Source organism: Chenopodium album, chromosome 13 (genome assembly GCF_948465745.1).
Source record: "Chenopodium album chromosome 13, dcCheAlbu1.1, whole genome shotgun sequence".
Taxonomy (NCBI): Eukaryota; Viridiplantae; Streptophyta; class Magnoliopsida; order Caryophyllales; family Amaranthaceae; genus Chenopodium; species Chenopodium album.
In genome coordinates, this window is record NC_137846.1 from 49,911,323 (window position 1) to 49,925,403 (window position 14,081).

Here is a 14,081-nt window from a genome sequence, read left to right on the forward strand (position 1 = left end):
ACACAAAATAAATTCAAGTAATGTATTCAATTAGTATATTTTCTCGGAAATAAGGAGCAACAAATGTCGTTGTAGTATAGTGGTAAGTATTCCCGCCTGTCACGCGGGTGACCCGGGTTCGATCCCCGGCAACGGCGATTATTTTTGTTTTGCTACTGTACAAAATCACGTTATTGTACTCCCTGACTACCTCTAATTCAAAATTAATTGTCACGTTATTTATATGGATCATACAGGTAGTATGCAAGTAGAAACTAATTATTGTGAATTATAGCCAAAAATTGTTAGAAAACCTACGTCACATGGTACACATGTTTAAGGTGATAATCGTTTTAAGAGTTGTTTACTTTGTACGAGTTCTACATAATGGTTGATGGTTTGTTTGGAATTGGTTGAATATTTATGTAGTAAGAGATTAGAGTGAATTATATTTAGTTACAAACCTAATCAAGTCAAATTAAATTTACCAACATAGAATCCTGAATCTTAAGGAGCTATGACAGCTAATAAGCGTAGGCTATAAATCTGACTGTTCAATGTGTTTATCGCGGAGCTAAAAGAGCCATCAATAAACAAGATTACCCACCCTAATGCCTCCTACGACTGCTGAATTTATTTGACAAATGAGCTACCTGTATCAATGATTTGCTTGGAACAAAATTCTCTGTTTCCTGGCATTTCTTGATGAGAGGAATCTAATGTGCAATTATGCACAGAAAACAGAACAATTTAACATACAAGCATACAAAGTGAAGGTCCTGAATCAAATGAAAGCCAAACTTTGGCAACTGTGGAGGAAAACAGAGCGCGAGATCAAGGGAGAAGCTGTAAAAGATGTAAGGCAGAGTTGAGCCAGCTAACACAGAATTACGTGTTTCACCTGTTGAGGCTTCTGAAAGATGTGCGTATAGGGTAAGAATTCTAAGAAAGACATCACCTAGACTTTACCTGAAAAAAACAAGTAGCTAGAGATGGGCATCTAGACTAGAGACATCTTCAGCAGATTTCTATAACAGATATACGTGAAGGCTTTAAGCAAGTATTCACATAAGATGGACCGATTATACTACTAATACATAGCAGACCTGCTTTCAACTGTAACATTTTGATGGACTTTTTGTTCAAGTAGAAACTGTCTTCAAGAAAACTAACAAAGAGATGTTAAGTATGAACAAACTCAAAAAAAATGATTTCTTTGTTGGTTTATGTTTGGATTGAATATTTCTGCACAATCTTTAACAACTCATTCAAGCAGCATATACAAAAAAAAGATAACCATCACAAGATAATAATTTGTATATAATTAAAAAAAAAATGTTTATTACAAATTATAACTCAACATACCATACAAAATTTGATTAGGCAAAGTACAGACTTTGAACAATGAAGTTAGACAAGGCCTATATATTTTGAAGGGTGGGGGACAAAATTTCATTGTCAAACATTAGCTCCAAGAACTGCAGTTTAGCAGATATAGCCAAAGAGAGGAACTTCATAAATCCACAGTTATCTGCTTACTTTGATCACAGTAATCCAAAACTTGTTTCAAGGATCGCTGCAAAGTATTCAAATTTGTTTCAGAGATTGCGGCAATGAATTCAAATTTGTTTCAAAGATTGCTGCAAAGTATTCAAACATTGGTTAAACAAACTGCTCAGAAACAAATCATTTAGGCAAGCCAAACTGTGAGCCTTAAAACCACCTATTGAAGATCTATTGAAAGCCAAACTATTCCTCAAAAAAGAAAAGAAAGCCAAACCAACATAAAATGAATTCTTAAGCATCAAAAAGATATCAAGGGTTTCCAGATTTTCATAATTATTGCCACCCAAATGAACAGTAACATCAAGGCACATATGACATATACCAGTAAACATTGACAGCAGAATCATACAGAAACAGGCAGGAACAAAAGGAGATTTCCAGAACCATCATCACCCAAATGATTTGAAGAGACAAATACTACTCCGTATTAAAAAGCATTCTTAAAAAAGTTTATGCGAAGATTTGATCATGTGACCTAAAGCAAATAAGTAAATTTATCAAAGCATTAACCATTAAACCAAGCAACATTTGGGTGGTGCCAAAACAATGCTAACATCTACACTCTAAAACAACTACACAAACTTTGAGAGTTTGTAAATATGTATACTTTACAGCATACTCCATCTTATATTAAAATCACAATGTCACAAGCTTGAAATTTGTAGGCTAGCTAATTGAACTTAAAATTAATAGTCAGGAATTACCTCCTCTCACTCATCTCACAGGTTTAACTCTTTGACTTGTTCTTAGAACTGGATGGCACTTTTCCATAAGCAACAAGCCTTGATTCAGGCAGCTTTTTCTCCTTCATCCGGCGCCTCCTCCTGGCTGCTCGAGACAACTGGCTCTCATCAACACTCGGCTCCTCACTTTGTGCTTTCCCAGCATCTACAGATTCCTTCTCATTATTCGTTTCACGAACATCACCCTTATCCCTTCTCTTTCTCTTCTTCTGGTTCATCTTATCATTCACAACTTTCTCGAAGAACATCCTCTTCTGAATTTGAGGCACCTTCCACTCCTTCTCCCTATAAGTCGCAAGCTTCTTCAACGAAACGTACTTATTCAACTCCTGCTCATCCAACATCAAAATATCGGCTGCACTCAATCCATATTTCGAGGGCTTAACTTCCCTGTACTTAAACCGGGTTTTCAAATCTCCGATACTATCCTCATAATCAAGCTTATAAAGTTCCTCTTCAAGCTTTTTATCAAGAGCTTCCTTAATAGCAGACTTCTTCCTCTTCCTCTTCTTCTTACCCTCATCTACTTGTTCATCATCATCTTCTCCTCCATCGACATCACTTCCATCCTCGGCTATACTCTTCAACCTTTCCCTTTCAGCAAAAAACCCGTCATTCGATTTAGTCACATCCCAATCCTCAGGCAATCCAAGCAACTCATCTTCCTTCTTAAAATCGGGCTTCTCCAAATCACTCTCACTCTCACTCCCGAACTCAGGATCAACATCCTCTTCCTCATAATACCTATCCCCAAATGCAGCATTCATCTTCTTATCGAACTTCTCAGGATCGAAATCTTCCTCCAAATCATCCTCATCTAAAGGAATATCCTTATCAATACCCGCAATCTCCTTAATCTTACTAAGCTTCTCCTGAATCTCCTTCCTCTTCAAATTCTTCAACCTCTTAACCTCCTCCTGCCTCTCAATCTCAGCCTGTGCCAACCTCTCCTTCTTCCTCTCCCTCTGATTCTTCCTCGCATTCGTCTCCTTCCTCACCGAACCATCCACAACCCGTGAATGCCCCAACACTCGATCACTGGCATTCTCCTCAAACCGAAAATTAAACCCCTTCTCATACTCCTCCTGTTTCTCAATTGCCTCCTCATCATCCGATAACTCGGCTAAATCATCCAAATTAACCTTACTCTTCCCTTTATCACTATCAATCCACAACTTACCCTTCAAATAATTCTTCAAAAACACATCATTCTCACCCAATGTATCATCCTCCCCAAAATACTCATCCAATTTCTTATTCAACTCCTCATCATCTTCCCCTTCCTCCTCATCATCCCTCTTTTTCTCCCTGAACAACTCGCCTTCGCCCCCGCCTTCGCCTTCCGCCTCCGCCATTTCTCTCAACACATCATTCCTCAAATCCTCCTGCTCCTCATTATAACTCTTCACCCTCCCCACTTCTCTCTCCTCCTCCTCTTCTTCCTCTTCATACTCAGGACCTCGCTCAATCAATTGCTCAGCAATCACATCCTTCAAATACTTAGGCTTCTTCTTCTTCTCTCTCCTCCCTTCACCTTCATCTTCTTCATCACTGCTACTCTCAAACAACTTCGAATCCTGCTGCTTCAAAATCGGATCTTTATTCCTAACCTTCATCAATGCTTCCAGTAACTTCCTCTCCTCTTTCGCTGCTTTCACAACATCAACAACTTCCGATTCAGAATCAGTGTCAGACTCAGAATCAGACCCAGAATCAGGGACGAGTCCCTTCTTCTCCATCTCTTCCAATTTCTGCAATTCCTCTCTCTTCTTGTTATGCTCATATCGCTTTGCAAATTCTTTATCAACTTCAATCTTCGATATCTTCTCAATGTCATCGTCATCAACATCGTCGAACAATTTCTTCATTTTCGATTTTTCGATGATTTAGGGTTTCAGATATTGTTGGAGCTTTAATTTTGGGTGCAATTGGCGATTTTAGTAATGAACTAGGGTTTTTAGAATTTTTTGGGGGGTTTTAGGTTTTCAGCCTTAAATTGGAAAAAAAAAACGAGGGTAATTTGGACATTTCATATTTTTAAATATAAAATAGTGTAAAAGAAAAAGGAAAATAAAAATAAAAATTCAAGGGTATTAGTATTTTTCTTCCCCAAATTAATTGTGGTCGGAAATTTATTTGAATCTCCGGCGAATCAGAGAATGCCGACGATTCTTTGGCACCGCCGTTTCGCCGTCGCAAATTTTCAATTCCTTTTCAATTAATCATGTCCAGGTAAAATCTCTTTCTTTTTCACTTTAGTTTTCAAATTTTAATTCGAATTTCCTTTTTTTTTTTCCGCAATTGGGGTGAATTTGATTAATGTAAGAAGAAAGCATTGTATTGAATTGATTTGATTTGGCAATGCGTATTTAATGGAGATGTTAGTTATAGAATTTGAAAAAAGCGATCTGTTTAATTGTATTTTTGTTACTCACTGGACTAGGATTGATTGTCGCGTTGATAGTGTAATTTGAACTACTTGTAGTAATGTGATAACTAAATCCGGAGTTGTTTATCGTACTTTGAGCTCGATTAATTGATTCTACTGTTGCTAATTAGATTATATGTGTGAAATTGAGGTTTTTGGGAATTTTGGGACTGTGAGGTATAACAATGTAGTGATCTTCTATTTTTGTTGGAAAATATGTTTTTCCAAGATGATATTATGGTTATCAAACGGGAGTTTATTTTGAATTAAAGATGCTACAAATATGATTTGTTTAAGCTAGGAATAATTAAAAGAATGCCTCTTTTTAGGATGTTGCCTATGGTGTATAAATTTGATGAATGCCTCAAGTTTAGGTGCCGCATATGGTGGTTTTATTTTATCCTGGCTGTTAGGGTGAGGGTTGGAAGGGTAACTCTATATGATTCCCTCTATGAGTGTAAAGAAGCTGGTTCCGTTGGACCCTTGAATCTTGATGCAAATGACAAGCTTCTGAGATTGATATTTGTCCCTTAGGAATAAATAATGAAAGTGGTCTAATTATGACTTTGGCAACTCTGTTGAAATATATGGTGAAAACAATTGCAATGTATCCTATATTAATGGAGATGTAAACTCTTGCTCATGAGTGGAGACTATGTGGGTTTAAGGTTGGATCTGTAATGCAAGGAATACTAGGGGAAGAACCAGGATGTATACTTTCTTTAAGTGAAAATATTGACCTTTGAGAGAGAATTCAGTGGCTCATTTTCTCTGACTATCTTATGCTGTCAAATCAATGTAACAGTTATAAAAGCTGTCTAATGATTCTGTTGAAGATGTAAATAAGTGTGATGCACTGATGCGTCCTCTCTTGCCCACCTAGAGGAGTGATGAGTGGCAACAGGTGGTTTAGGGTTACAATGAATATGTTGTGAACCGAGATAGCTTGGACAGATTTAGTGATTTTGAATTAGAGTAGAAAATTGCTAACTAATATAGATTAACTGAAATTTACATAAATGAAGATGATAAACACAAGCTTTCGAGTGGCTTGTTTCACTCCAAATGGCTAACTCAAATTAAAACAACAATACAGTATTCTGGATGCCTTTCTCTATCCCTACTCTCCTTTATAGGATTTCTTATTCTTGTTTCCGGGCTGAAGACACAATTGACCCCACTTTATTTTGATAATTGTGGTAATTTTCTTATAAGATTTATAATTTTTTTGCAAGATTTGTTATTAATTTAGCTATTTGAACCCACTAAAATTTTAATATTTATCTAAACCCCAATAGGCATATTTTCTAGATCCACCACTGTCATTTCTAACTAACTTTTTGCCTTTTTCCTCAAGCTTCAACTGTACTCATCATAAGGCTGGTTCATTGCAGAATACTAGGGAGGAGAAGAAGGATATATGCCTTCTTTAGTTCTTTGGATGAAAATTTTTACCTATTGAAAAAGATTTGAGTTGAATGTTTCACGTATTGTATGGCTTTGGAAGCAGTCAAAAGGGGAAAAATTTTAATTGCTGTATTGTCTACTCCTTCTGTCCTCTTTAGGTTGTTTCCATATCATGACTTGAGTCGGGAGCATTAAGCACACCTAATAATCTACTCCTTCCGTCTTCGTATTTTTTCCCTCTGGCTATTTTGGTTTTCTGTGAGATATTGTTCAATTCTGAAAGTAGCTGTCAAAGATTATGTAAACTTCTTAAACCCTCCTTGGTTATTATAAATTTATACATTAGATAAAGGGCTTTTTACTTACTACCGAAATAAAGTACTTCATTAGTTAGGATAATTTTGGAAGAAGATAAGTATGTACAACTATGTTGACTCAATCATTAAGTACTAAATTACTAATATTCCATAGTACTTCCTCCGTTCTATTAATATTGCAACAATGGACTTTTTGCACTATTCATCACTCTTGTTTGACCATATAATATGAGTTATACGTTAAGCAAAATATAGTCAAGTGGGATCTTGTTGGATTCGTCTCATAAAATACTTTCACAATATCAACTTTTTATAATTTTTACTCTTACACAATTATAGATATTTAGCATATAAAAGGTGTTTCGGGATGCGTAATTTCCTCGTTGCAATATTAACAGAACGGAGGAAGTATAACGTATGAGAGAAATGTGGTGATGAAATCAAAATAAATTACCCTATTATTCTAGAAGAGGGTAGGGAGATTATGTAACTTCCATTTGAGTGTTATTTATTACCCTATTTATTTTATTTATTATCTACCCCCATTATAGTTTCCAATAACTGATAATGCCCCTAATTTGATACCCTTGATTCCAGGCACACTCTTAGAAGTTAGATTTCCATTGGGGAAAAAAAAAAAGTTGGGTTGGGTTGGGTTGAGTAACATAAATAAATGTGATAGATGTTGCAAACTTCCTATGAATCTTGTCATAACATTTAACACAGAAAACATAAAATGTGATAGATGTTACAAACTTCCTACAAGTCTTGTCATGACATTTAACACATACAAATCTTGTCATAATTGTAATTAGATAAATGTTAATTCATAATGCTTCTACGCCTATATTAAAAATTAATACAACAACAAAACCTTAGTCCCAAAACTGTTATAGTTATTATATTTTATTTTAAAAGGAAAAAATCATTCTCAGGTTTGCCATTCATGACCAAAAGATTTTTGATCTAGACTTCTATGGTATGTGGAGCATAAACTCTATAAAAATGCCTCCTAGAAACAAAGAAGTTTGCAAACTACATGAAAACCAGTTACACTACTTTGCTTTTGTGGCTCCAGCCTCCAGAATGTAACCGTTGTATACCTTGCAATCTAGTGATAAGGCATAAAATTCATGGCTTTTTTTTTTTTTATAAAAAAAATAGACCCAATGATCTATCAGACGGTGGATCTTTTTCTTATTATTTGTACAAGCGTCACCTAGTTATGGCTTGAATTTTTCTGGTGGACTCTTTGATTGCAGATGTTTGGCTGCTGGGAGAGTTAGAAGGATCATTCGCACTTTTCTGCAAGAGCAGAAATGTAGCAGTAGCAAGTTGGACCCCTATTCCCAGTACAATTTTGTGAGAAAAAGCTATGCTTCACATAATTTATCTGAAGCAAAATATCTTTTTACCAACAATGGAAAACGGAAAATGCATAGTTTCTCATCAAGCTATATATTGTCAAATGAAGCAAAAGCTGCTTGGAGAAAGCTTTTATCTATGGAGACTAATAGGGGACAAGCTCTTTCTCATATTAACAAAGCTGCTGCTGCTGTATGTTTAGCTTTGAGCCGTTATCAACTGCTTGCTCCTAGTATGCTTGCTTTAATAGCTGGGAAGTTTTCAGGTGGACAATCTAAGTGGACTCATGCTGACAGCTTAGCAGCAACCAGCACTTTGTATGATCATGCGCAAAATGGACATGTTTACTTGGCATCCTTTGCCTTTTCTCTAGTAGAGGCTATTATTATATTTCTTAGGGCAATCTATCTAGCAATCATATTTTCACCTTGTGTAGTTATGGCTCCTTTCACCAATTCCCTTGGTGTAGAGTTTAGAAAATCCTGGCTTAGTATTCTTCGCCGCACCCTTGAAATGGCTGGTCCAGCATTTATAAAATGGGGACAATGGGCTGCTACAAGGCCCGACCTTTTCCCTCAGGATATTTGCACAGAACTCGCACAGCTGCATTCCCAAGCACCAGCACATAGCTTTGCCTTCACAAAGCAAACAGTTGAGAAGGCATTTGGCCGCAAGCTAGGTGAAATATTTGAAAAGTTTGAAGAGGAGCCTGTTGCATCTGGGAGTGTTGCTCAGGTTCACCGAGCTACTCTGAAATTCCGTTATCCTGGTCACCCAATGAAGCCTAAGTTAGTTGCTGTGAAGGTTAGGCATCCTGGTGTTGGTGAAGCAATTCGTAGAGACTTCATGATAATAAATGTCTTTGCTAAAATTTCAAACTTGATACCAACGCTGAAGTGGTTGAGACTGGATGAAAGCTTGCAACAGTTTGCTGTGTTTATGATGTCTCAAGTTGATCTAGCAAGAGAAGCTGCACATTTGAGTCGATTCATCTACAATTTCCGCAGATGGAAGGATGTTTCATTCCCAAAGCCTCTCTATCCTTTAGTGCACCCAGCGGTTCTGGTGGAAACTTATGAGCATGGCCAAAGTATCTTGCATTACGTTGATAAACTTGAAGGACATGATAGTATCAAAACATCACTTGCTCACATTGGGAGTCATGCCCTTCTAAAAATGCTTTTGGTATGATTTTATACTCTTAAATCAACTAGTTTTCGTTTGAGAATACATCTCTTTTTACTTTCCCTTTATTTTGCAAAAACAACAGAAATTTTATTGAGAAACTTTTTGCCAAAATTGAAGAAGTAATAGTCTTTGGATGCAGATCAAAGTTTGCAAAACATCAATGACCTAAAATCATTACTCCCATTTTCCTCTCCCTTGATTTCTGGATGAGGTTGTTTTGGCTGTAAAGTTATAAGCCCGCCATTTAACCTTAAAGTTGTGGGTTCAACTGCTCATTCTGACACAGCCTGGGAATTGGTAAAGAAGTAAAAATATAATGTACGTAGTAAAGATATGTTATGTTTCTTGATGGTTCTGCTATCAGTAAGCTCCTCTAAATCCATCAAGAGGTTTCAGCTTCCTAACATGCTGGCTGTAGAGTGCTTGTTAATGCTTATTGCCTCAACATTGGCCTTTGGTTCTTTTGCTTTTAGATCATATATATATTTTCCGATATGAGTTAAATCTTGGATCACACTTCAGAGTAACTGAACCGTGTTGACCTGACATCTGTGTGTGTTATACAGGTTTATATGACACAAAAAGAGTTATTATAATCATTCAAATGCCTTGATATTGTAAGCTGTGATTCAAATTTAACAGTTTTAATGCATTTCTAAAAAATGTAATAATTGTTGCTATCAGACGAGTATTTGTTGCCTTTGTATTCAGCAGTACTTATATGAATGGATTTATAGCACAGCTAACATTACATGACTGAAGAATGTTGAATGTAAGGAAGTGGAAGCAGTAGAAGAGGAGGGCTTTCTGTTCTCTCTTGGTCTTTCCCTGTGCTAGCTGAGATTAAGAAAAAAATTTGGGACATGAAAACGAGTGTTTAGGGAAGATACAGATCAAAATTTTTGGGACAAAAGATCTGAGTGTTTTAGGGCAGAAAATGATTGTCGTAAGCACTAGTAGTCCAGACTAAGGAAATAAGCTCTCTAAGTCACCTAAATTGTTGCTTTAAATAGTAGAATTTGACCCGATCTGTAATAGCTGATTTGAGGTGCTGGCAACTGTCTTGCACCATATGCTTGAGTGCTGATTACAATCTAAAGTTTTATCTGATCTTATCAACTCAAAATACCATCAATGTTCAGAAACTTGATTGATTCTGATTGCAATCAATACTTACTGTATTTCGTTTGATTTCCAGTACTATTCCATAGACTGATATATTAATGAGAAACAGGATGCCTTTGCAGGTTGACAATTTTGTCCATGCTGACATGCACCCAGGAAATATACTTGTCCGGATAAATAAGAGAATCCCTGGGAAACAGCTCTTTGAATCAAGACCGCATGTTGTATTCCTCGATGTAGGCATGACTGCTGAACTTTCTAAAAGAGATAGGGTTAATATACTGGAGTTTTTCAAGGCCGTTGCTCTTCGAGATGGTCACACTGCTGCTCAGTGTACTCTACAGTTATCAGAAAACCAAAATTGCCCAAATCCTGGGGCTTTTGTTAAGGTAATTTAACTTTTGGTAATAGATGTCAGCAGTCAAAATTAGTGAGTCAAGTTGATTGTTCCTAGTTAGCTCCTGCTATTGAGTACTAGTGTTCGGTCAAGATCCCTCTTTCAATTTTCTAGAACCTAATGTTCTGTCTAACTTATCTTCATTGTTGTCTATGTTCCAACTCATCCAAGCCACAGCTCTACTTTTTCTGTGAAGTAGCTATGTGTAGAAATTGCTTTTACATAGTTTCCTTTGACAATGTTCTAGTCCTTCATGTCTGCACCAAAGAGATCAATTTTTCATGCAGTATTTCTTTTGCTCTTGCTTGATGAGGCAACCACCTCAACCTGATATTTGAAGCCACTACCATCCCTGCCATCTCATAGTTCAAGAGATGTCTGGAACACACATAGGGTAGACAGATTGATGTTGTCATTTTTGTTAGACACAAAAGTTCAACCCAGTTAAACCAAAGCCATATGATCAGTTCAGTCATATAAGTAACCGTTGAAAGTACATAAGGCCAAGAAGTCACTCTTAAATTATTACAATCAGTTGCAAAGGGATCATCAGGTTCTAGATATACACCTGCTTTCTTGGAAAATTCTGTTAGAAGGTTTGGCTTTCACACAGGCATAATAGTGACTTTACGTTTTGAACACCCTGTATGTTTCCACTACGAAATTCATTTTGTGGTGACCATTAGGCTTTGTTCTGTTAAAATTTGGAATGTATACTATCTAACTGCAGAACCTTCAAATTTTGCATGAATGTCTTGAAAGCATGATGCTGTTTGACACTGCAGTAATTTTAATACATTGGTTACAGGAAGTAGAAAAACAGTTCAATTCCTGGGGTTCACCTGAGAGCTCCACTTTACATGCTGCTGATTGCATGCAGCAACTTCTGGAACTAGTTCGGCACCACAAAGTTAACGTTGATGGAAATGTTTGTACTGTGATTGTCACAGCCATGGTTCTTGAGGTATTCTTTGGCCCCATCTTATAAGCTTCAAATTTTCCCTATTCGGATTTCATTATTTCAGTATAGGTTTTATTTAAAGGCCTCTTAAAATTATGGCAGGTTCTTCTATAAACTGGTGCATGTTGCTCTTGTGTATTCTGCTGCTTTACAAACTGGCAGTTTTTCAATTCATTTCTTCTGTACCATAAAATACATTTGTAAACAGAGTAAATAGGAGGGGCTACTGTAGTGACTAGTGAAGCTTACCATTTCATGAATCATTGATATTGTGGCTTACTATGAATAAAAAATAGGAAAAATTGTCAAGAATAATATGACAATAATTAAATAAATAACTGAATAAAATTGTCAAGAATAAAAATTGTGGCTTACTATGATAGGTCATATTATTATTGACAATTTTTCCTAAAAAATAATTAAATAAATAACTGAATGTACCCTAAGACATCAACATTGTGGTTTACATTAGGTGTTTGTCATGTATAATGAGTGAATCTTCTGCAATGAGATGTATCTGCTATAAAGTAATCAACACATTCATGTACTCATAATTTTCTGGTATTATAATTATGTTATTTCCAGGGTTGGCAGCGTAAATTGGATCCAGATTACAATGTATTGGATACTCTGAAGGCAATGATGTTCAAAGTTGACTGGGCAGAGTCTCTGAGCTACACAATTGAAGGTTTGGTTGCCCCCTGAGCTGATGTCAACTATACTTTCATGACATTTAAAGAAAATAAGGAAAACAAAATTTTTGATTCATACATATTGTGACTATTACTATAGAATCTCTCTTTTAGAATAGGTTGGCAGAGATGATGGCATCTTTACAAGTTGCCTGCAATTTTTCATTTTTGTTCCATAGTGTACAATATCATTGATCTCGACGAAACACTGACACTTCATTCATGTATTTGATCTCAAATTTGAACAAATAAGTGAGGATGCATGGTCCTTGGATCTTGTATATTTGAACTTTTGGAATAATGAGAAATACCTTTGCTTCAGGATAATACTTGCAAAATAAATTATTTTTTTGGCTTTTTTTTTTTTTTTAAATCTCTTGCTTGTACTCCCTCCGTTTCAATATGATAGTCTCATATAGAATCAATCACATAAAATTAAAAAAAGGAGAATATTTGGAATCTAACATTAAAGTAAAAAACAATTCATAAATAGTTTTGCCCTATTTAAATTTTTTGATTTTTTTTTAGAAAAGCATTAGTCATAAACTCATAATTGCATAATTCAAAGGAACAATTTCTTTACTTAAAGTCATGTCATCAATTCACAATCAATTAATTAAACCAATCAAAATTTAATATGTATAAAATAGGAAATAAAAACTAAGTTAAAAGTGAAATACATGGACATATCTTTTTGAAACGCTCAAAATAGTATATGGGACTAACAAATTGAAACGGAGGAAGTAATATTTTTTTATTTTGCAACCGTTTGATTCTGAACTCAAGTGACTGTTTCATAAGATAATTCAAGTTTACCAAATTAAAAGGAAAAAATTTGAAAATGATAACACTTCTTTGATAAGAGTATTTTTTTTTAGGAAGAGGTGGTGGGGGGTCATTAAATCTTTGATCTTCAAATCTTGATAAGTATCTAGAGAGTAGACATGTAAGTGAAGGGTACAAACCTAAAGCTATGCCTGATATCTCATTTGTTCTTTCTAATACTTTTCTCTTTCATCTATTGATGAATATTTGCAACACTTTCTATTTAGCATGGAACCACTTATTATTTTAATGTTTCTCTCCCACTAATTCCACTTGCACCAATTTTATTGTTTCTTTCTCCAACAAACAATTAAAAATACCCTAATCAGCCCCACTTGCACAATAATTTAATTATTTTCATGTACTATCACTATTTCCCTAAATAAATGCAAACTAAAGTGTTGCAAGTATTTAAGAACACAACAATCCATTATTATTAAATTTGTTGCTACATCTCTTTATTTACAAGTAATTTTTCTCTCCTCATTGGCTCATTGCATGTGTTTTAGGCTTCGTCTCTCTCGCGAGCCCTAAAATGTTATGCACCCTCATTGATATGTTGCAATAATGTGGAAGTAATTTTAGAAAAATGACAAAAGATACTATTAAACAAAAAACAGCTTTACAACCTAAACACCAACTAAAACAAGAACAGATAACAATCTACACAACCATTACATAAATTTTAGAGAGATGAAATTTATTTATTTATGGAATGACTAATGTATTGGTAATCAGTCACTAGTTACAAGAGGCAATTCCTACTTGAGTAGTTCCACAAACACTTCTATATTTGAACTTTTACGCTATTTGTACTCCCCTAAGAATTGTACGCAGAGTACAAAAAATTCTTATCAAATTGTATTTATTTGTATTGATCTAAATTTGTTTTTATAATCATTTTATAAACTTTTACTAAGAAATAATTAAATATATCAATGGCTAAAGTAGTTAATTGGGAAACTTAAGAAACTCTACATGTGGATTGAAACTGTTTTTTATGGGCAATAAACAAACAATTCAGAAAATTAGGATTTAGGACCAATATTACCCAATATATCTGCTGGGTTATTTATTGTTTCAATGGA

General features: G+C 35.3%; 2 protein-coding genes and 1 non-coding gene across 4 annotated transcripts; 2 read left to right on the forward strand and 1 right to left on the reverse strand.

Annotated features, from left to right (window-relative positions):
- Positions 1 to 65: 65 nt before the first annotated feature.
- On the forward strand, positions 66 to 137 carry TRNAD-GUC (transfer RNA aspartic acid (anticodon GUC)). The gene has a single exon. It is a non-coding gene; the product is annotated as a tRNA-Asp (tRNA).
- A 1,141-nt stretch (positions 138 to 1,278) lies between these two features.
- LOC145574894 (uncharacterized) lies at positions 1,279 to 4,235 on the reverse strand. 2 transcript variants are annotated; one of them, XM_081632774.1, is made up of 2 exons: positions 2,250 to 4,235; positions 1,279 to 1,555 (listed from the first exon to the last, which is right to left on the reverse strand). In XM_081632774.1, exon 1 carries the CDS (start codon positions 4,154 to 4,156, stop codon positions 2,273 to 2,275), a length of 1,884 nt encoding a protein of 627 aa, XP_081488900.1. In that variant the 5' UTR covers positions 4,157 to 4,235; the 3' UTR covers positions 1,279 to 1,555; positions 2,250 to 2,272. The 2 variants fall into 2 exon arrangements, with proteins under 2 accessions (XP_081488900.1, XP_081488899.1); XM_081632773.1 differs by having other exon boundaries at positions 1,279 to 1,619.
- A 149-nt stretch (positions 4,236 to 4,384) lies between these two features.
- On the forward strand, positions 4,385 to 12,483 carry LOC145576812 (uncharacterized). The gene is made up of 5 exons (XM_081634517.1): positions 4,385 to 4,520; positions 7,703 to 8,990; positions 10,241 to 10,507; positions 11,324 to 11,479; positions 12,062 to 12,483. The coding sequence occupies exons 1-5, from the start codon at positions 4,513 to 4,515 to the stop codon at positions 12,179 to 12,181; spliced, it is 1,839 nt and encodes a 612-aa protein (XP_081490643.1). The 5' UTR covers positions 4,385 to 4,512; the 3' UTR covers positions 12,182 to 12,483.
- The last annotated feature ends 1,598 nt before the right edge of the window (positions 12,484 to 14,081 follow it).